The 24,552-nt window shown below is 44.4% G+C and overlaps 1 protein-coding gene across 5 annotated transcripts in view; it reads left to right on the top strand.

The window, feature by feature from the left end:
* The window catches only part of LOC132867437 (upstream stimulatory factor 2), a 107,332-nt gene that overhangs the window by 7,956 nt on the left and 74,824 nt on the right, over positions 1-24,552 (top strand). For 4 of the 5 annotated variants that reach the window (XM_060900345.1, XM_060900343.1, XM_060900344.1 and 1 more), the window contains 3 exons: positions 8,015-8,107; positions 9,015-9,174; positions 17,445-17,529. In XM_060900345.1, the coding sequence (XP_060756328.1) occupies positions 8,015-8,107; positions 9,015-9,174; positions 17,445-17,529 (338 nt within the window). The remainder of the gene's footprint in view (positions 1-8,014; positions 8,108-9,014; positions 9,175-17,444; positions 17,530-24,552) is intronic. The other variant, XM_060900346.1, reaches the window with a different exon arrangement.

Genomic DNA, 24,552 nt, shown 5'->3' with positions numbered 1-24,552 from the left:
GCTGGTGACGTCCGAATAATTAGGTAGAAACCTACGATAATAGCCAGCCAGCCCCAAGAACCTTCTCATCTCCTTTTTGGTCTTGGGCCTCGGGCAGGCCGCAGTTGCTGCGGTCTTGTTAATTTGGGGACGCACCTGCCCATGGCCCAAGTGGAACCTCAGACACTGTACTTCCACCCGCTGAATCGCACACTTTTTTGGGTTAGCTGTGAGGCCCGCTCGCCTCAGTGACTTTAGGACAGCCCTCAGGTGTTTCAAGTGCTGCGGCCAATCATTACTGTAGATTACGATATCGTCTAGATAGGCAGCCGAGTAGGCAGCGTGAGGGCAGAGGACCCTGTCTATAAGCCGCTGGAATGTAGCGGGTGCCCCAAACAACCCAAAAGGGAGCGTGACAAATTGGTGTAATCCAAACGGTGTGGAAAAGGCCGTTTTCTCTCGGGATAGAGGAGTCGAGAGGATCTGCCAATATCCCTTTGTTAGATCCAGTGTTGAATAAAAGCGAGCAGCACCTAACCAATCAAGCAACTCATCAATGCGAGGCATTGGGTATGCGTCAAATTTAGACACCGCGTTGACCTTTCTATAGTCCACACAGAACCGGACCGACCCATCGGTCTTGGGAACCAGGACCACTGGGCTGCTCCAGTCACTGTGGGACTCCTCGACTATGCCCATTTTGAGCATGGCCTTGAGTTCGTCCCGAACCACCTTTTTCTTGTGTTCGGGCAAGCGGTAAGGGCGGCTATGCACTACCACCCCCGGGGTCATTTCGATGTGGTGTTCTATGAGGTGGGTACAACCAGGAAGGGGCAAGAACACATCAGAAAATTCCTTCTGCAACTTTGCTACCTCCCTGAGTTGGGCTGGTGAGAGGTGGTCTCCACAAGGGACCGGAGTGGTCTGAGATGTTATCTTTTTTACCTCCGGCCCCAGCTCCGCCTTCTCTGGGACTACCAATGCCACGGGGACCCCCTCATTCTAGCGTTTTAAAAGGTTGAGGTGGTAGATTTGCAGTGCCCCACCCCTATCTGTTCGCTTCACCTCATAGTCGACGTCCCCGACTCGCCGTGTGACCTCAAAGGGCCCTTGCCATTTGGCGACTAATTTAGAACTCGACGTGGGCAATAATACGAGCACTTTGTCTCCCGGCGTGAACTCTCTAAGGCGCGTGCCCCTGTCATACAGCCGGCTTTGACATTCTTGTGCTTGCCGTAAATTCTCTTGGGTTAGGTGCGTGAGGGTGTGGAGTTTTGCGCGCAGGTCAAGAATGTACTGGATTTCATTTTTACTCTGTGAAGGGCCCTCCTCCCAATTTTCCCGTAGCACATCCAGAATGCCACGTGGCTTACGCCCATATAATAATTCGAAGGGAGAAACCCCCATGGAGGCTTGCAGGACCTCTCATACTGTGAACAACAGGGGCTCGAGCCACTTATCCCAATTACGCGCATCTTCACTTACGAATTTACAGATTATGTTTTTGAGTGCTGATTGGCTGGGATTTAAAAACCTAATGGAATATTTAACACACAGTGGGTCCTGCACTAGTAGGTCACTGGAAGGTCCCGGTGTGGCGTTGACTGGAGAAGCTGTCGCAGAGCCGTCTACATCAACACCGCGACAGGGTGAGGATCAGCCCGCTCCTCCTCCCTCTCTCAGGGATTCCCTTGGGGATTTCCTGTTAGAGCAGTCGCAAGACGAGACTCTGCGGCATGCGTTTGACCAAGTGAGAGTAATCGATGGTCAAACTCTTCAGCCAAGCGCAGCACTGACCTTCCCCTATTTTTCCATTATTAAAGATAAACTGTACTGAGTGACGCAGGACACTCAAACCAAGGAACAAACAGACACACACACACATTAATTGACGGCAGGTGGAATGACTTGGCCACTTACCTTCCCCGACCTCGCCCTCCATTAACAGACTGCTGCTTGGCCACGCCCCTGCTGCCACAGTCATAAAGCGCAAAACTCCCCAGCTGTTTTTGTTTATGCCTCACTCCTCACAAAGTCCATATGCATGAAGGTTGCGACAAAATTCTTACCCAGCCATACAGTTACGATACACCGTGATCACTTCTCCGTCTTGTTTAACTAAGATCCAGGTCTTTAAAGGGGTTTCTGATGATCTTTGTGAATGATTTACCTGAGAGATAAGAGCCAACACAAGTGAGAATCAAGCTAACTGTTGTTTGTTTACACTTCAACTTGCAGCGCTTCGTTGTAAAGACGCGAACGAAAAGCTTAAAAAAAAACATACTTACACGGGCAAAAACAATCCAGGATTCATTCAGCAGTGACTTGATACCGAGGTCCTTTACCCAGCCACATACAAAAAAGTTGTAAGCCTCCATACTCTTCCACGCTTTCATCTGTTTTGCGGTGTAGAAGGATGTCTGCAACACCAGATAGTTTGAGATGTCGGGGAACTCGACTGAAGGGCCGTTTTCGAGATCGTATGACAAATCCTTCTTTCCCAGACTGTAGGGGTCGATTCCATTGCACATAGCAATCTTCTGAACATATCTAACGCAAGCAGTGGCTTCTAGATTACAAGCATTCTCTAAGTTATCGCTAGTTGTTTACACTACGGCAGCCATTTTGGTTTGCTTGACCACCAGCAGTTTTCCCGGAAGTGAAATCGCTAAGAAAAGTTATGTGACTGAAACCCAAGAATCCTCTAGTGGACCAAAAGCAACCTTAAGGAGAGTCATTGAGGTCACGTGAGTTGTTGACCCTCTCAGTCATCCTGTAGGTGTAGATCCCTGGAGACTGGGGCTACGTTTACATTACGTCGAATCAGCGGATCATCAGATTAACGTTCTTAAAACGATTCACGTTTACACTAAAACCGTTAGCCGTGCACACAGCAACACCAATACGCGGATACGCTCGGCTCCGCAGGCATCCTGCGCTCCAAATCACTCCGCCCTGAACAGCGAGTGCCCTCTGGAGGGTGCGCACTCCGGCCCTGCGCAGCTCACAGAGCGCGCGAGTGAAGTGAACAAGCCACGATTCGGGACTGAGCCGCTGTGTGTGAGATCCCAGCGCATATCACTTATTACTTGCAAGTGGAAGGATGGCAAGCCTAAAGACAATCATAACTACACAATGGGCAGTATTTGCATCAGTATTTGCAGTATTTTCATACTTTTATACTCTTTAATGAAAGGTGATACAAGGCGGAAGTCTGCGCCGTTTTTCAGCAGTCGCGTCACATGACCAACGCCAGCGAATCAGGAAGGTGGATGTCACAGTGACGTTGTCCAATGAGACGCCAGCTAGAGCTCAGCACAGCGTATTCGCGTATTCTCAATGTTTACACAGCACCGGAGCTGATACGATCTAGATTGAATACGTGGACGCTGGCGGATTCCCGTTTCCCCGCTTTTTCAGGGGGGTTAATGTAAATGGACAGTGCATCCGCGAAGAAAACGAGACAGATACGGTCTAATGTAAACGTAGCCTAAGTGTGAATGGTGTTAGCAGCCTGGAGGGTCGTTAGGGTGATCTGTGGGTCATTGGCTCTCTCTGCTTTCATGTGAGTCATTGAAGTCAGCTGAGTCTTGGTGTGGATGTGTATTCAGTTTTCTGGGAAGTGTGCCAAGGACTGCATTGTAGGTGGCTGATAAGTGGTGTCTCAGACCACCTCCTCTGTTCAGTGATGGTCGTTCCAGGTTGACGAAGATGGCTTCTTTTACTCCTCTTTCAAACCACTGGTCTTCTCTGGCTAAAATGCGTACGTTGCAGTCCTGAAATGAGTGTCCTTTGTTATTGAGATGAAGACAGACTGCAGAGTCCTGGCCTGAGGAACTGGCTCTCCTGTGTTGAGCCATGTGCTTGTGATTGAATTGCGTACACTACGTTGTCCCATTTGTGTCTGGGTATTCTGTCCTTGGGGTGGACCAATTTCTGCCTCAGAGTGTTACTGGGTCTGAAATGTACAGAAATATTGTGTTTTATGGAAGATCCTCCTGAGTTACTCAGTCCAGAAATGTAGGGAATGACAATGTTCTTGCGTTTTTTTGCTGTTTTCTTCCCTGTCCGTTATGTTTCAACCCATGTGACCTCAACGACTCTCCTTAGGGTTGCTTTTGGTCCACTAGAGAATAAATACCTGGAACTCCCCACTAGTCAGACATAACTGAAAAAGCCTTTCAGATGAGAGGTGAAACGTCTTCAAGAATTTCAAGCAAGTCCAGTTGCCTTCTTTAGCACCTACGGTTTACAATGACCTGGGTGACTGAGAACCTTCACAGGCGTTTGTATCTGAGCAGCGTGTTCCATAGGAGACCACTTTTCAGATTAAAAAAGAAAACATATAATGAAGGATACTGGGTTTTGGGGCAAAATGAAGGAAGTGTGACAAAGTGTCCAGAAGAACTGTGGCTGGTTCTGCAAGATGCTCAGTAAAAGCTCACTAATACTGACCTCTGTCCCTCCGTATTTCCGTCTGTCCTAAACACCCTTTTTCTCAGCAACCACAAATCGTAGCCACTTGGTACCAAATTTCAGCTTGGGGTTCTATACCGTATGTACCATTTTCAGGTCTGTCGCACATCGACTTCCTGTTTACCGACTGAATGTATTTATGAAACATATAGAGTGGATTTTGACGCTATTTCAAGAAGCAAAATGCTGCTTCAAAATGACAGGATACTATTTGAAATCCCTGGGTAGAACACTGCTCTTTACTTACTTGTTTCAGAGTTAATTATTTGTTGAAGTCAACATTCATCCTATTCCTTCGATTGCTTGCATTCTGATATAAGCGAGGGGGGGGGTGTAAGTGAGCAGTAGCTCACAGTTGATCTTGTGTTCGTTATACTGTACATAACTGACAGCTAGTGTTTCTTAGAAGACTTAGGGCCCGTTTACACGAGGACGCTGTCGGGTAAAAACGACTAAATATTTTATCAGAAGTGCCTTTCGTCTACACGGGGACGGCGTTTCCGAGGCTGAAAAACGGAAAAAATTGAAAACGCCTTCCAGAGTGGATAAGTTAAAAACAGCCCCCTTTGCATATCCGTCTAAACTACCCAATACGCGAAACTCTGCTCGGATCTGCTCACGTCGGGTACGCGTTTACGTCATACATATGTCATATACTGTACATGCCAGCCCGGGAAGTAAGAAAGTAAGTAAAAAAGTAAGAGCATGTCTGATTACATCGATCCAACGGACCTTCAAGCTGCTCTGGCAGCTTTAATAAACGTCCAGGAGTCCTTTCAACATCTATACCGAATCTGCACATATACCGTTAATGAACAGAGGCGGGTATAGTATGCTCTTACTTTTTTACTTACTTTCTTACTTACCATAGCCAGAGTAGTCAAAGTTTTCGCGCCGCAGATGTGCAGATCAGACAAGACGGAAGACGTTGCGCATGTGTGCAGACATAGCGGAGGTCTTTCACAGCACCATCTAGCCGCCTGGCATGCACATCCGATTGAATTCCACACATTTATGCGTCACCGTATAGACACATATTTCCTCCATGAAAACGGTCGTGCAGACGCGGAAAAAAGTGAGAACGAAAACGGACTTTTGCGTTTTTGTTTCAGACCGTCCCCGTGTAAAGTGGGCCTTATTTTGCATTTGATGCAAATTACTGCTCGTTTATGTCATCTACATAGCCTCATGCTTCAAACTTTCTCTCTCTCTTTTTCACACTGTAGAAATACTTCACAAATACACTACCATTCAAAAGTTTGGGGTCACTTTGAAATTTCCTTATTTTTCAAGATTCAAGATTTTTATTTGTCATATACACAATAACAGACACAGCGGTTTATTATTGGGTAATGAAATTCTTATTTTGCAACTGCCCGACCAAACTACGCTTACCAAAATAAAAAGATATATATGAAATATAAAGTGCATATGGAATGCAAAATATAAAGGTAGAGTGAAAAATGAAGATAACATTTAAAAAAAAAGGGGGGGGCAAACAAACAATGTGCAAACATAGAGGTAGATATACTGTGCAATGTCTTGTGCAAAATTGCTAACATAATCCGTGGCTCAAAGCATGATGGAAATATAGAGGTAGATGGTGATTATAATCCTTGGTTCAAAAGCCTGATGGCCTGGGGGTAAAAACTGTTTGTCAGTCTAGTAGTCCTTGCTTTCACACTCCTGTAGTGTCTGCCAGATGGTAGGAGCGTGAATAGTCTGTGTTGTGGGTGTGTTTGGTCCCTGATGATGGTCTGTGCCCTTTTTGTGACCCGGGTGTTGTAAATGTCCTGAAGTGGGGGGAGGACAGCTCCTACCTCAAGTCGAGGTAGGACCCTCGATTTTTGAAAGAAAAGCACTGTTCTTTTCAATGAAGATCACTTTAAACTAATCAGAAATACACTCTATACATTGCTAATGTGGTAAATGACTATTCTAGCTGCAAATGTCTGGTTTTTGGTGCAATATCTCCATAGGTGTATAGAGGCCCATTTCCAGCAACTCTCACTCCAGTGTTCTAATGGTACAATGTGTTTGCTCATTGCCTCGGAAGGCTAATGGATGATTAGAAAACCCTTGTACAATCATGTTAGCACAGCTGAAAACAGTTGAGCTCTTTAGAGAAGCTATAAAACTGACCTTCCTTTGAGCAGATTGAGTTTCTGGAGCATCACATTTGTGGGGTCGATTAAATGCTCAAAATGGCCAGAAAAATGTCTTGACTATATTTTCTATTCATTTTACAACTTATGGTGGTAAATAAAAGTGTGACTTTTCATGGAAAACACAAAATTGTCTGGGTGACCCCAAACGTTTGAACGGTAGTGTATAGTTATGAATAAAAAACAATAACACTCATATTATGCATTAAGAACAAACGCTGTAGGCCGAAAAGATTCTGAAGAAAAGATTGCAATCGTTCTTGCAGTTATTGCAGGCGGGTCAGTCATGTGACTGTGTTTCCTCCCTGGGACTGGAACTGAGCCCAGGTCACATGTCCGTCACTAAGAAAGTCACATGATATGACAGAGAGGAGGTTGGGGAAGGAGGGATGCTCATGTAGGACACTTACAAATACTTATTCTTCAGAGTGAACAGCTTGTGCTATTATTGAGCCATAGATTAAATTAGCTCTCTCACACACACACTGCTATGAACATGGTTAAAGCATGACTGCTGAGCACTCCGAGAGACGCATGGTTTTGTGCGCTTGCTCATATTGAGTTAAACTTCTTTGGTAATTGTTGGTGTTCTTGTTGAATGGTCCATTTCTTTCACAAAATAGGTTGTTGATGGGAACATGGACGCCGTCCGCTTCTCTCGATGGTCCTAGATTCTTAAAACATATATAATTTTATTATTCCTGATGCATTATGTGAATTTGTTAATTTGATATTTTACCACTGAAAGTAAAAATCCTTCATAGTCAATATTTAAAAAAAAACCAAACACAGCTTTTACCTTTTGCTGTCGATTCATGATTAACTATAAATTTCTTAAACGTCCCATTTTGCTTTCTCTAGACATATTTTAACAGCTTGTCATAGGGACAAGATCCAAGGTCGCATCCAAATCTGTGATATTTATACTCGTACACTTGTAATTGGTTCCAAGCAACAGCATTTTCATGCTGGACACGAACTTTGATAAAGCGAACTTTGTTAAATAATAGACTGAGCATCACGTTGCATGCTCTCGCAGTTATGATGATCCCATTTTTCCCTCAGAACTGGCCTGAGTTTCCCAAAAGCATCGCAGCACAAAGATCATCGTTAAATGGTCGAGCGAGCAGCACAATGAATGCTCTCTCTCCTACTTAAGGTGCTCTTAGTGTTGAGAGGCTTTTGGGAAACTCACCCCGGTTGGTTCAAAGTGGTAATGGGATGAATGGTTCAAATTTAGACAACATAAATGCTCGTTATGTATCTGAGGGAGTGTTACTGAAGTTCATAAACAACCCGGACTTTTGATAAGCATACAGTTAAGTGTTTAATGTTAGAATTCTTTATTTGTTGTTATAAGTGAGGTAATAAATGTCTACTTCTTTTTTTCTCAGGTAACCTATCAGGTTGTTCAGTTGAGTAATCAGCCTCTGGTGGGTGGGGCAGTGGGCGTGGTCTCTTCTGCTTCAGTTACTGGAGTCCAACAGGTACAGAATCAACTAAAATCAACCAATGCCTCTTGCACTGGGATTGATGGATCCATAGGCCACGCCTCTTTTCACTGACACTGACGAAACCATAGGCCACGCCTGTTTCACTGGGACTGACGGATCTATAGGCCACGCCTGTTTCACTGGGACTGACGGATCTATAGGCCACGCCTGTTTCACTGGGACTGACGGATCCATAGGCCACGCCTGTTTCACTGGGACTGACGGATCCATAGGCCACTCCTGTTTCACTGGGACTGACGGATCCACAGGCCACGCCTCTTTCAATAACAGATCAAGAGGCCACGCCTCTTTTAAGAGCACATTCCAAGGTCATTCGTCTTTCAATGATAGATCCATAGACCATATCTGTTTCACTAGCGCTAATGGATCCATAGGCCACGCCTCTTCACTGGGACTGAGATTCATAGGCCATTCCTCTTTCACTAGGGCTGACATATTCAGAGACCACGCCTCTTTCAAGAACAAATTCCAAGGTCATTCCTCTTTCAGTGATAGCTCTGGAGACCACGCCTCTTTCAATGACCGATTGAGAGGCCACGCTTCTTTCACTATGATTGGCAGATCTAAAGGTCACACCTCTTTCAAGGACAGTTCTACACAGCATGCCTTTTCCAGATATATCCAGAGTGTACACTTTTTTTCACTGTGACTGACAGAAGTTCAGAATCGGAGCTATCACTCAGTATTTAATGATAATGACTAAAGGCTTTATAGATGATAATTGACCTGATGCCTGTATCTCTCACAAACATTGCTGATTCAGCAGATCTGGTTGCACTGCATGTGGTTACACTAAACACCAGTTCTGTAAAACGTGGCTGCTTTGTCCATGTCAGCTCGGTAGGTTTAGCAGTAAAAGCATTGTCCATGTGAACGTTAGGCCGTGATCCAGAGTCCCTTCAGTAATGGAGGCAGTCCTGCAGTGGAGACAATCGGAGGCGAGGCACGCTTCTCCTACATCCCACCAACTGCTGTAAGTGATGCAACAGCTGCTGGAGTCTCAGCTCATCCTGCCGAACCTACACGTTCTCACACTGCAGGTGAGATATGCTGAAAGGAAATACAGGAGAAAGAAATTCGTAAAAGTAAGGCAGAGATTGAAAACTAGCTGTAGTCGTTTGCGTGTGTGTGTGTGTATGTATATATATATATATATATATATATATATATATATGAGAAGAAGAAGTCTTTATTTTGGTCACATCTCCATTTAAAGAATATATGCAAAACCTTTATTTTTACATAAATTTCTGAGTGGATAGTATCTCCATCCTTGACTCTTGTATGCTGCATAAATGAGAATAAAAATATATATATTTTTGAGAGTTAAAATCAACCGCAAAATTGGCATTCGAGCTGCCCCGCTGAGCCAGCCTTCACTCACATTTTTCTTGCTGGTCCTGGGAATTGAACCGGTGACCCTTTGGGCCCTTCTCTAACCTTCAGGCCATGGTGTGTGTGTGTGTGTGTGTGAGATTTAGTCTTACATTGCTGCAGTAACTCCTGTGTTTTATATCCGGATGTGAGGATGCCAACAGGGGTAGTTTTAAAGCTGCACCCTCGGGAACTCTCTTTGGATTGAACAGACTGCATGCGGGTCCTTAAATTAGAAATAGTGGAATGATATACGAGCTTGCTCTTACATCGCTTGCAAAGTACTTTAATCTTGTTGGCTGTGCTGAACCTTAAAAAGCCCCAAACAGCACTTTAAAAAAAAAAAAAAAAAAAATATATATATATATATATATATATATATATATATATATATATATATATATATATTTGCTTCAGAATCAGAGTCTGCTTTTTCCCCACCAACTATCTTTTTCTCTGAAGAATATTTTTGTGATTAATTATGTATTTGTTATAATGAAGGAACTTTTGCCAAACTTAATATGCGACATGCCTTTTCTTTATACCACTATGCTATTGAATTCTCGATTCTGATTGGTCAGAATTTGCTTTCTAACATTATCATTTCTGTAGTAGCAGCTAATTCTCAGGTACATTCCATTTAAACTGATTTAAAAATGTGGATAATTGTTGATTATGGAAGGAGTCGCCAGTGTCGGTGCTTTCTAACAGTCAGAGGTAAAGGTGTAACTTTAACTTCAAAATGGAGAAAAAGATAGACAGACTGTTTTCACTAAATAACTAAAATTATTCTATTCACATTCACTGGATATGAGCAATCGTGCACTCTGATTGGCTACTCTACTACTAGGATATCAGCTCATATACCGTGAGTAGAGAAAAACAAAATGGCGGAGCGTGTTACCAAACCAACCAAGAACGAAATTAAAAACTCGAAAACAACCCCCCCCAAAAAAAGCAACAAAATATGGAATAAAAGTATTTAATGTTAAGAATGCATCTTTTTATTTTTCAAGAATAATTATTATCTCATCTCATTATCTCTAGCCGCTTTATCCTGTTCTACAGGGTCGCAGGCAAGCTGGAGCCTATCCCAGCTGACTACGGGCGAAAGGCGGGGTACACCCTGGACAAGTCGCCAGGTCATCACAGGGCTGACACATAGACACAGATAACCATTCACACTCACATTCACACCTACGGTCAATTTAGAGTCACCAGTTAACCTAACCTGCATGTCTTTGGACTGTGGGGGAAACCGGAGCACCCGGAGGAAACCCACGCGGACACGGGGAGAATATGCAAACTCTGCACAGAAAGGCCCTTGCCGGCCACGGGGCTCGAACCTGGACCTTCTTGCTGTGAGGCGACAGCGCTAACCACCACACCACCATGACGCCATTATTATTATTATTATTATAGCATTTTTCACAAATTGCTACTTTCATTTCGCCAGTTTGTTTACATTCTTCATCGTTAAAGGTCATAGGCAACGGTTTTCAATTTATGGACATTTTGAAACTTTATATGTTAAAAAACCCTCTGTAATTTTCTTCTGATCCCAAGAAGTATTGTTAATAAGTAATAAATAAGTTGGTGTGGATCGCGGCAAATTTCTGTTCAGCGATTTTCGTGACCACTCGGCACGTGATGTCATTCAAGACAAACAAACCGCTTGAGTTGAGTCCACTTCCATTTACTTGCTTTGCCGTTCAGCTTGAGTGCAGACATGCGTTCAGGAATTTCCAAAGAAAAACCATGCCTTATTGTTGTGCAGTGAACTGTAACAACGGGACCGGTTCAGGAAGAAGTTTTTAACCTTTTTCCGAGAGAGGAGAAGAGGCGGAGAGAGTGGATTGGCTTTTTTCAGAAGAGGAGAAGAGGTGGAGCGAGAGGATTGGCTTTTTCCGAAAAAGGAGAAGAGGCGGAGCGAGTGTGTTGGCGTTTTCTGAAAGAGGAGAAGAGGCGGAGCGAGAGGGTTGGCTTTTTCTGAAAAAGGAGAAGAGGCGGAGCGAGCGGGTTGGCTTTTTCCGAAAGAGCAGACGAGGTGGAGAGAGTGGATTGTGCACAGGAAAACAAAATTGAGCAGTCAAAGAAGAAACGGAGCAGCAATGCTCAAGCAAAAAGGAGAAGATTGGAAGTAAATATTTTTACTTTTGCTTGCGATTGACAAGTCAAGAATCCTGAGGGATCCTGTACAATAATTATGGAAATGAGACAAAGGGATATTTCCTCGCTTAGAGTCGGCTATGAATAGTATAATGCCGCAGATGGCAGGCTAATGTGGCCTACCGGCGCACTGTCAAGTAATTGTTACCTATATCCACTAGGGAGGGCGGTTTAATTATTCTTCAAAAGGGCTCTTATTTAGTATTACGACGAAAGTAGGAATATCATAACTGCAAGGATAAATCATTTGGGCGCGAGTCTTGTTGAGGTCTGGCATCACCGTGATGAGAGTCGGCCGAGTCGCTGTCCGATTCCGAGGCTGCACGGTCAAACCAGTGAGCCACATTCACCGATTGCTTCGCAACGGCCATAGGTTCATACATATATGGTTTCACCTCTTGATATTCAATTTGGAGACTTCCTGCTTCAAAATCGCTATCAGACATTTTACACAACCTCTCACGACCAAAGTCCGTACACGTGTGCTCGGTTCGCAAGTAAACACAGAACTGCTCCCAGTCTGTTTGGCTTGAATGACGTCACGACGATGGTCCCCTGGCGATGAAAGTGCGCATAAGTGAGATATAAACAAACCTTTGGAAATTGGGCAAAACAGTATATTTTAACTGTTTTATTCAATTTTTATGGTGCAAATTAGACACCAGGAAGATTGAATTCGCTTTTTGGGTCGTTCTTCTGGACAATAAAGTTGATATTCTCTGTTTCACCTCTGACCATTGTTTATGACCTTTAAAGCTAGACGGCCTTTCGATTTCATAAAATCGGTGAAATTTAGTTCTGTCTGAAATGTGGTCATTGTGATACATGTTTATTTCTGTAATATCTCACAAAATATCAGGCCGTTCTGTTCTGTGGCTGGGAAGTTATTTTTAATTTGAAGGGATTCCTGAGCAAATAATGTGCATGAAATCGCTCGCTTCGCGCAGTCAAGCAGACAGAGGAAGTCTGTGTGTGTGCGCATGTGCAGGTTTACCTTTGAGCGTGCACTGACAGTTCCATCATCCTGTTGTCTCTAAATGAACAGCTGATCACACCGAGGTGTTCGCTGAGCGCCGATATTTATTATTAGTTTAATCCTGCATTTCCTTTCCTTCGTATATAACATAACGTCTTTTCTTCTCGCTTTCTTTCTGTTACTGTAGTCGGTCTTTCACGTTTCATTCACACACTCGCGTCCTCCATTTTTCCCTCCTGTTTCAAATTTGTATCCCACAATGCCTTGCATGAACGGGGAAAGCCCACCACATGATCCATGACGTAGTATCTTGTATTGGGTCATGGTGAAGCAGGAAAAAATTAGCAGAGAATTTAGGGCCATGTGGCCTTAAATTAATTAATTGTACTATATTTAAAAAATTAATAATACAATTGGAAGTCTATGATTCGAATTCAGTAGCTTTCAATCCACTAAAGGGCAATTCCATGTAAATGTCAACCTCACCATGCAAAAATAAAGCAACATGTAATACATCAAAACCACTCCCAGAGATATCACCTAGGCCTGTATTTTACAGATGTGAATAAGTTGAACCAATTTGTAACCAACCTAATATGTCACGGTCAGTCTTTCTTTCTTATAATGTAAAACCCAAGCTAAAATCAACTTTGATCATGTACAATTCTATATTATTGCCACAAGCCACAGAAATGTATGCTAAAATCCACAAAACAGCAAAACAATAGCCATCCTAAATATTATTTAAGAACTTTGATAGTTTTAGCTGATATTTAGAGAGTTTTTCAAAGGGTTATGGTGGTTAAATTGCTGATTTTCTAAACATATGCCATGTCTATTTCAGACGCGTCACATCCATAACGGAATTTCGTCACATCCATAACGCTGACTTTTCCTTCTGAAACTCTGCATGAAATACAAAATATTTTAAACAAAGATTTTTTAATATTCACCTTGGACCCCTCTATCAAATGGATATCTCCATTTCGACATTAGGTTTACAATTTCACAGAGTTTGATAAAAATGTACAGTCACCCAAGAAAAGTGATACTTTTTCTGTCACATCCATAACGCATCTTTTATTGGCGTTTTCTGGCATGCCCTAGATGTACTATGGGAATTGTTCTTGTTCTATCACTTCTCCAGTATGGTACAGCCTTAAAATATGCAACACCTGTTTAAATACTGGGAGACAATAAAACATGCACTGGGTCATTTGTTGCCATTTTGAGTTCAAGTGTCACGTCCATAACGCTGGAATTGCTCTAAACAAAAATAATTGTGTGTCAGGGAAAAATTATTTTTATGACCTACACTTGAAAAATCTGAAAGGCAGTCTAGCTTTAAGCATTAAAATTTGTTGAATATTTTTAGACTGGTTCAAAAGCTCAAAGAAGTTTGAAAATTACAGAACTGAAATGTCCAAGGAAGAATTAAATAAATTTCTAAAGCTATTCTATACCTCGGCAAGACGGCACTTTCTACAAAAAAACAACACTAAAATCAATTCATGCAGCCATCGATAGGTTTTTAAGAAGTCTGCCTAAATGGAAATGATTTTGTCAGATGTTTTTTGTATAAAGTTTTTATTTATCGAATTTGCAAAAAATAAAAATGCTCCGTTTTCTCAAAACCCAGTGAATGTGGATAGAATACAGTTATTCAACTCAGTCTCATCGTACATGGTTTATAACTATCAGCTCATGTACGACTCGATTTCATGGAATAACTGTTAAACAGCTGTCATAATGTATGTGATAACTGGAACTAACGTAAAGTTTAAATGTAACTCTAAATGGATAAAAATGACACGTCATTCTTTAATAAATAAAAATTGTAATCGTTGATGAATTAGTGTGATAGAAGAAGAATAAAACTCTTGATGTTATAGTAAAATAATGAGTGTTGCGATGGTACCGGTAACTCCACATAATCACACAATGCTGGTGTTGATGATTTTCCTAGAACAGCCCCCCCCCCGAGTGTTTTTATTCCTTACTTATGTTCTTCATTTAAGCCTAGTGGTATGTTTTGAACGATATATCATCATACATGTTGCTCTGGATGCAAAAAATTAAATTTTAGTGTTCAATTATATATATTACTAGCAGGTTACCCGGCGTTACCTGGGTTTTACAAACTTCTGGGTTGCCCCCAGACTTCCATGTCAAATTTGGTGAAGATCCGTCGAGAAACGTTAACCCAAGACAAACAACAAACCAAACATCCACCACCCAGGGGCACACCGGGGACCCCCTTGCGTGAATTTTGTTTATATCTGCAAAATTCCAGATCATCCCCGGACCTACTTGCCAAATTTGGTGAAAATCCATCGAGAAATGGCGACGTTAGCTCAGACAAACAAACAAACAAACTTTGCCACTTCTTATATAGATCGTATAAGTTAATTTGTGTGTGTATGTGTGTGTGTGTGCGCGCATATACAGTGGTGCTTGAAAGTTTGTGAACCCTTTAGAATTTTCTATATTTCTGCATAAATATGACCTAAAACATCATCAGATTTTCACACAAGTCCTAAAAGTAGATAAAGAGAACCCAGTTAAACAAATGAGACAAAAATATTATACTTGATCATTTATTTATTGAGGAAAATGATCCAATATTACATATCTGTGAGTGGCAAAAGTATGTGACCCTTTGCTTTCAGTATCTGGTGTGACCCCCTTGTGCAGCAATAACTGCAACTAAACGTTTCCGGTAACTGTTGATCAGTCCTGCACACCGGCTTGGAGGAATTTTAGCCCATTCCTCCGTACAGAACAGCTTCAACTCTGGGATGTTGGTGGGTTTCCTCACATGAACTGCTCGCTTCAGGTCCTTTCACAACATTTCGATTGGATTAAGGTCAGGACTTTGACTTGGCCATTCCAAAACATTAACTTTATTCTTCTTTAACCATTCTTTGGTAGAATGACTTGTGTGCTTAGGGTCGTTGTCTTGCTGCATGACCCACCTTCTCTTGAGATTCAGTTCATGGACAGATGTCCTGACATTTTCCTTTAGAATTTGCTGGTATAATTCAGAATTCATTGTTCCATCAATGATGGCAAGCCGTCCTGGCCCAGATGCAGCAAAACAGGCCCAAACCATGATACTACCACCACCATGTTTCACAGATGGGATAAGGTTCTTATGCTGGAATGCAGTGTTTTCCTTTCTCCAAACATAACGCTTCTCATTTAAACCAAAAAGTTCTATTTTGGTCTCATCCATCCACAAAACATTTTTCCAATAGCCTTCTGGCTTGTCCACGTGATCTTTAGCAAACTTCAGACGAGCAGCAGTGTCCTTTTTGGAGAGCAGTGGCTTTCTCCTTGCAACCCTGCCATGCACACCATTGTTGTTCAGTGTTCTCCTGATGGTGGACTCATGAACATTAACATTAGCCAATGTGAGAGAGGCCTTCAGTTGCTTAGAAGTTACCCTGGGGTTCTTTGTGACCTCACCAACTATTACACGCCTTGCTCTTGGAGTGATCTTTCTTGGTTGACCACTCCTGGGGAGGGTAACAATGGTCTTGAATTTCCTCCATTTGTACACAATCTGTCTGACTGTGGATTGGTGGAGTCCAAACTCTTTAGAGATGGTTTTGTAACCTTTTCCAGCCTGATGAGCATCAACAATGCTTTTTCTGAGGTCCTCAGAAATCTCCTTTGTTGTTGCCATGATGCACTTCCACAAACATGTGTTGTGAAGATCAGACTTTGATAGATCCCTGTTCTTTAATTAAAACAGGTTGCCCACTCACACCTGATTGTCATCCCACCGATTGAAAACACCTGACTCTAATTTCACCTTCAAATTAACTGCTAATCCTAGAGGTTCACATACTTTTGCCACTCACAGATATGTAATATTGGATCATTTTCCTCAATAAATAAATGACCAAGTATAATATTTTTGTCTCATTTGTTTAACTGGGTTCTCTTTTGGCCCTTTTCCACTACCCTTTTTCAGCTCACTTCAGCTCACTTCAGCCCGACACGGCTCGCGTTTCGACTACCAAAAAACAGCACGACTCAGCTCGCTTCAGCCCTGCTTAGCCCCTAAAACTCGCACCGTTTTGGAGTGGGGCTGAAGCGAGCCAAAGCGAGCCGAGTGAGGCTGGGGGCGTGAGCAGACACTCCCCTGTGCACTGATTGGTGAGGAGGAGTGTCCTCACATGCCCACACACGCCCCGCGAGCGCGCTGGGATCTGTAAACACCGCAAACCCGGAAGGAGAAGAATTACGAATTACGAGAATTTCTGAAGCCTTATGCGCCTTGTCTCATCTATACGCTCTTGCCAGTATCTGTCCGCGTTGTCGGTGACAACAAGCCACAGCACCAAGACCAGCAACACTAACGACTCCATGTCCTCCATGTTTATTGTTTACTATTCGGGTCGTGAGACTACCGCTTAAAAGCTCACTGATGTCACTGTTTGCGCTGCTTAACGACATCACCTGACGTCCACCCACTTTCGCTAACTTCACCCAATGTGTCCAGCATGGTTCAGCGCGGTTGTAGTCGAAATGCAACTCCAACAGCCCCGCTCAGCCCGACTCAGCACGGCACGGCTCAGCCCGACTCAGCCGCGTTTGTAGTGGAAAAGCGGCATTTATCTACTTTTAGGACTTGTGTGGAAATCTGATGATGTTTTAGGTCATATTTATGAGGAAATATAGAAAATTCTAAAGGGTTCACAAACTTTCAAGCACCACTGTATATGCACCCTGATGAAGTTGATGACTTAATACTTGCTCTTCCTGTCTCTATCTCTCACTCAGGTCAGTTCTATGTGATGAGCACGCCAGAGGTTCCTCAGCCAAGTGCACCACGTACCATAGCTCCCCGCACTGAACCATGCGCAATGTGAGTATCTGCCACACAGGGGTGCTAAAGAGAGAAGCCTTTATTCCTCTTTGTATCCATCACTGATTTTGTGGCGAAAGCATTAAAGAAAAATACAAATCACAAGGTTAAACCTCAAAATCTATTAGTTAAAATACAAATCATAGGTGCTTCAGGATAGTCACCTGCTATTCCTATTGATCTGCTGCTATTCCTGTCATTAATCCAGACTTTACTCATCTCGTCTTCTTCCACTTATCCGGGACCGGGTCGCGGAGGCAGCAGTCTAAGCATGGAAGCCCAAACTTCCCTTTCCCCAGACACCTCGGCCAGCTCCTCGGGAAGAACACCGAGGCGTTCCCAGGCCAGCCGAGAGACATAGTCCCTCCAGCGTGTCCTGGGTCTTCCCTGGGGCCTCCTCCCGGGGGGACATGCCTGGAACACCTCCCCAGGGAGGCGTCCAGGAGGCATCCGAAAAAGATGCCCGAGCCACCTCAGCTGGTTCCTCTCGATGTGGAGGAGCAGCGGCTCTACTCCGAGCTCCTCCCGAGTGACTGTGCTTCTCACCCTATCTCTAAGGGAGTGCCCAGCCACCCTGCGAAGGAAACTCATTTCAGCCGCTTGTATCCGCGATCTTGTTCTTTCTGTCATTACCCAAAGCTCATGACCATAGGTGAGAGTCGGAACGTAGATCGACCGGTAAATTGAGAGCTTTGCCTTTTGGCTCAGCTCCTTCTTCACCACGACGGACCGGTAAAGCGACCGCATCACTGCGGAGGCTGCACCGATCCGCCTGTCGATCTCACGCTCCATCCTTCCCTCACTCGTGAACAAGATCCCGAGATACTTAAACTCCTCCACTTGAGGCAGGACTTCTCCACCAACGTGGAGAGGGCAAGCCACCCTTTTCCGGTCGAGAACCATGGCCTCGGACTTGGAGGTGCTGATTCTCATCCCAGCTGCTTCACACTCGACTGCAAACCGCCCCAGTGCATGCTGAAGGTCCCGGTTTGAAGAAGCCAACAGGACAACATCATCCGTAAAAAGCAGAGATGAAATCCTGTGGTTCCCAAACAGGATTCCTTCCGGCCCCTGGCTGCGCCTAGAAATTCTGTCCATAAAAATTATGAACAGAACCGGTGACAAAGGGCAGCCCTGCCGGAGTCCAACATGCACTGGGAACAGGTCTGACTTACTGCCGGCAATGCAAACCAGACTCCTGCTCCGTTCGTACAGGGACCGGACAGCCCTTAGCAAAGAGCCCCGAACCCCATACTCCCGAAGCACCCCCCACAGAATACCACGGGGGACACGGTCGAATGCCTTCTCCAGATCCATAAAGCACATGTGGACTGGTTGGGCAAACTCCCATGAACCCTCGAGCACCCTATGAAGGGTATAGAGCTGGTCCAGTGTTCCGCGACCAGGACGAAAACCGCATTGTTCCTCCTGGATCCGAGGTTCGACTATTGGTCGAATTCTCCTCTCCAGTACCCTGGAGTAAACTTTCCCTGGGAGGCTGAGAAGTGTGATTCCCCTATAATTGGAGCACACTCTCCGGTCCCCTTTCTTAAAAAGAGGGACCACCACCCCAGTCTGCCACTCCAGAGGCACTGTCCCCGACTGCCATGTGATGTTGCAGAGGCGTGTCAACCAAGACAGCCCCACAACATCCAGAGACTTGAGATACTCAGGGCGGATCTCATCCACCCCCGGTGCCTTGCCACCGAGGAGCTTGCAAACCACCTCAGTGACTTCGGCTTGGGTAATGGACGAGTCCACCTCTGAGTCATCAGCCTCAGTCTCCTCAGTGGAAGACATGACGGTGGGATTGAGGAGATCCTCAAAGTATTCCTTCCACCGCCCGATAATGTCCCCAGTCGAGGTCAACAGCTCCCCACCCGCACTGTAAACAGTGTTGGCAAAGTATTGCTTCCCCCTCCTGAGGCGCCGGACGGTTTGCCAGAATTTCTTCGAGGCCGACTGATAGGCCTTCTCCATGGCCTCCCCGAACTCCTCCCAGTTCTGAGTTTTTGCCTCCGCAACTGCCCGAGCTGCAGCACGCCTGGCCTGCCGATACCCGTCGGCTGCCTCAGGAGTCCCGGAGGTCAACATGGCCCGATAGGACTCCTTCTTCAGCTTGACGGCATCCCTTACTTCCGGTGTCCACCACCGGGTTCGGGGATTGCCGCCACGACAGGCACCGGAGACCTTGCGGCCACAGCTCCGAACAGCCGCGTCCACAATGGAGGTAGAGAACATGGTCCACTCAGACTCAATGTCCCCCGCCTCCCTCGGAAGCTGGGAAAAGCTCTCCCAGAGGTGGGAGTTAAAGACCTCCCCAACAGAGTGCTCGGCCAGACGTTCCCAGCAGACCCTCACCATACGTTTGGGCCTGCCAGGTCTGTCCAGCTTCCTCCTCCGCCAGCGGATCCAATTCACCACCAGGTGGTGATCAGTTGACAGCTCAGCCCCTCTCTTCACCCGAGTGTCCAAGACATTGGGCCGGAGATCAGATGAAACGACTACAAAGTCAATCATCGACCTCCGACCTAAGGTGTCCTGGTGCCACATGCACTTATGGACACCCCTATGCTCGAACATGGTGTTCGTTATGGACAAACCGTGACTAGCACAGAAGTCCAATAACAAAACACCACTCGGGTTCAGATCGGGGAGGCCGTTCCTCCCAACCACGCCCCTCCAGGTGTCACTGTCGTCGCCCATGTGAGCATTGAAGTCCCCCAGTAGCACAATGGAGTCCCCAGTCTGAGCACCCCTCAGTACCTCTCCCAGGGACTCCAAGAAGGCCGGATACTCTATACTGCTATTTGGCCCGTAGGCACAAACAACAGCAAGAGCCCTCTCCCCAATCCGAAGGCGCAGAGAGGTGACCCTCTCGTTCACTGGGGTAAACTCCAACACATGGCGGCTGAGCTGGGGAGCTATAAGCAAGCCCACACCAGCCCGCCGCCGCTCACCACGGGCGACTCCAGAGAAGTGGAAAGTCCAGCCCCTTTCGAGGAGCTGGGTTCCAGAGCCCAAGTTGTGCGTGGAGGTGAGCCCGACTATCTCTAGCCGGTACCTCTCAACCTCCCGCACAAGCTCAGGCTCCTTCCCCCCCAGCGAAGTGACATTCAATGTCCCAACAGCCAGCCGCTGTGTCCGGGGATCAGGTCGTCGAGGCCCCTGCCTTCGACTGCCACCCAATCCACACTGCACCAAACCCCTACTGCTACCTCTGTGGGTGGTGAACCCACAGGAGGTCAGGCCCACGTCACCTCTTCGGGCTGAGCCCGGCCGGGCCCCATGGGCAAAGGCCCGGCCACCAAGCGCTCGCATACGAGCCCCAACCCCGGGCCTGGCTCCAGGGTGGGGCCCCGGCTGCGTCCTACCGGGCAACGTCACGGTCCTGGATTTTTTCTCCATAGGGGGGTTTTTGGTGAACTGCTCTTGGTCTGGCCTGTCACCTAGGACCTGTCTGCCTTGGGAAACCCTAACAGGGGCATAATGCCCCCGACAACATAGCTCCTAGGATCATTCAAGCACACAAACCCCTCCACCACAATAAGGTGGCAGTTCTAGGAGGGGTTCTAGGCAGTTCTAGGACTTTACTTCAAGAATATATATATATATATATATATATATATATATATATATATATATATATATATATATATATATATATATATAATGTGTGTGTGTGTGTGTGTATATATATATATATATATATATATATATATATATATATAATGTGTGTGTGTATATATATATATATATATATATATATATATATATATATATATAAAAAATACACACATTTTTTATATATATATATATATATATATATAAAATGTGTGTATTTTTTTTATATATGTATGTATATATGTATATATGTGTGTGTTATTTACCAGCTGGGAGGTCCGTATCGTGAAATACCGTGACTGAGGTCTTGAAAGTACTGAGCGAGGCCCTCTGGGCCGAGGTCAGTATTCAAGGCCGAGGTCACGGTATTTCACCATACGGACCGACCTTAAACTGGTAAATAATATATATATTTTTTTCTTTACCAAATTCTAACAGAAAACGAGAGCGCCCGAAAGGGAAAACCGAGCCGAGCCTCCATTTTGAATCCTCATTCACGGCTGTAATGCAAATGGCTTTCTCTTCAGTATACAAGTGCACTTCCATGGCAGGAAAAAAAACTACATTTTGCCGCCTATGTAGTCCCCTATTTATACAAAATTGAGTCATTCAGGATTCAGCCATGTTTTTGCTCGGCGTTAGCAAGTTAGAGGTTTTTAGCTTTCTCCTGAAATGTTTTCTTTTATTTCTTCTTCCTCAGGGTAGTAAAACTCACTTTCACTGTGAAGACTGTCTTTATCGCTATCCATGCTGTAAAATTAATGCTATTTTGAATCCTCATTCACGGCTGTAATGCAAATGGCTTCCTCCTTGGTATACAAGTGCACTTCCATGGCAGGAAAAAAACTACATTTTGCTGCATGTAGTCCCCTATTTATACAAAATTGAGTCATTCAGGATTCAGCCATGTTTTTGCTCGGCGTTAGCAAGTTAGAGGTTTTTAGCTTTCTCCTGAAATGTTTTCTTTTATTTCTTCTTTCTCAGGGTAGTAAAACTCGCTTTCGCTGTGAAGACTGTCGTTATCGCTATCCATGCTGTAAAATTAACGCTATTCTCCTGAGAAATGCTGGCAAAAATTTATAAGATTTTTGATATTATTAGAAATAAATCTTATAAAAAAAGATAAATGTTGACAAAAAATGCTACTATGTTTGTTGTTGTGAACGAGCAAGTCGCCAGAGGTCCGTAACTGGGGTCCGTACCGTAGGATACGGACCCGCTCGCCAGCCAATCAGAGCGCAGGATTTGGACCGTGAAAAAAATAATATCCTTTTATTTTCCTTTTAACTTTATTGCTAGTGGATTGCTTTTTTTCTGCTTCTGGATTCTGTCTTTGCTGCCAGGTTTTGACGCACATTTTCACGGCTCGGTGAATCTCAGAAAAAGGCGTTTAATTCCCCTAGCGTGTGAACAAAACCGTGTGTGATGCTCCACGCACCACCTTAACGTATACAGGATGAATAGAAAACATACACCCAAATTATAGCTTCAACAATATTTGCTGGTTGTTTTCTGTTTAGCATTTAGTCAGATCCACTTTTAATGAATGAACTGAATCACTACAACGTTTCAGTTTCCCCGGTGTCCCCAACCGCCAACGAATGTTCACCGGAATAAATTCACAAGCCGACTACGTTAATAAGCAAAGAACTAGTCCTTTTAATTAACCTCTCATGAGGAAGTCAGCAGCCGAGAGGTGATTTAATTAATATGAAAAGAAAACCACAGTGAGATTGTTGTGTAGGCAGATCGTTCAGGTTACACTTGAGCTTTCTTTTCGAATAGGATCAAACTCTATAGCGTGGGTAAACACAAACGTGTGATGTCACTGATGATGATCATCATGTCATTAGCTCATCTGGTCATAAAGCTGAAAGGAGCACTTGAAGAAGGAGTTCTTGGTGTGTAGTTCTGGCTCGATCATGTGATCACAATCAGCCATAAAGCATAAAGAGAGCATGTGGTCGAGAAAGGGCGTGAGGAAATCGAATCCGGTGAACAGCTCGTGTGGAGTGACGCTTGGTGGGTTTGTGGGTTTTCCTGTTTGGATAAACTTTGATTTGGTAATGAAATGTTAAACGTTAATGCTGGTGCTTGGATGAGGTTTTGTTTTATGGCTCTGGAATTGATTTTTCGATCATTTTTTTTTTTAAATTGAAGGATAAATACTTAGACTAGACATGGATGCGAGTCAAAATGAGTCATGTCTGTGTAAATTATTCATATTGTTTGTACTTGAGGGAACCTCCAAAGTGAGGTTTAGTTAAAGGGATCCTCCAACTGATTTATTCTCAAACTTATTTTATGTACAAGTTGTCACAGATTTCAAAAATCAAACTTTCGTTTTCGGAGACCAAATAGTGTTCGAGAAAAGTGAATTTTCTTCAAAATACCAGATGGGCTTTCTGCGGTGGTGACGTATGCGATGACGTCAGGTAGGGGTCGTTTAGAGCAACTCGGCTGTTTATATTCTCTGTTTGCATCATAGTTTTACTGGTATTTTTACAGAATTTATCAGTTTTTATATAAGAATGCTTCATTGTGAAGCGTATAAATGCCACAATGATGCTAAAAAGAAAGCACAAGCTGAGACTAGACTGCATTTCCACAGAGAAAATGCAAAGTGTGCTTCCTCAGCTGTGGCAGAGGGTCACCGACAGAAACCAGTGTTGTAGTTGAGTCACTAAACCTCAAGTCCGAGTCCAGTCTTGAGTCCCCAGCAGGGCAGGAATTTCACGAGGGCCATGACCCTCGTGCCCTCTCAATTTGGCCTTGTGCCCTTGGAAAAAAATACCTGCCGTAAGGCCACAGTGGCCTTGATGCCCTGCGGTTTTGCGGTTTTGTAGTCTGCCTCGTGACTGCCAATAGGCTTTAACATCACCTGCGTCTATTGAGAAAAAATACGTCTTTTGATGACATTCTGGATTCTTATTGGGCAACTTATCAGTGGTGGATCGGACTCGAGCCTGGCATGAACCGCTCCGACGTGCTATAATGACCCCAATCTATCACCAGCCAACCAGGGGACTTAATCAAACGCATCCCCCGCCCACTTGTGTCCGCGTCTGAGATGTTGAATTTTCACAGAAGGAGGGAAGAAGTTGACTGAGGTAAGACTGTGTGATAAATTAACGAACGAATAAGATAGGAATTTCAACATATAGGGCTTAAGTTTGTTACCGTTAAATAAGCATTGCTTGTACAGTAACGTTATGTCGTTACAACGTTGACCCACTTTTAACGTGCCGAGTACCGACTGTAGCCGCTAACAAATGCTAATTAGCTTGCTGTCAAGTTTTTCCTTTGTCGAGCTTTAAGCGTAAGGTCATGGATGTTACTACTGCTTGTTCCTGCCGTAATATGATACGTGATATGTGCTGTTGTCTGTTCATAGCCACT

This window comes from Neoarius graeffei, chromosome 19 (assembly GCF_027579695.1).
Source record: "Neoarius graeffei isolate fNeoGra1 chromosome 19, fNeoGra1.pri, whole genome shotgun sequence".
Classification (NCBI taxonomy): Eukaryota; Metazoa; Chordata; class Actinopteri; order Siluriformes; family Ariidae; genus Neoarius; species Neoarius graeffei.
Note: the sequence above shows the minus strand (reverse complement) of the source record. Positions and strands in the feature narration are given on the sequence as shown.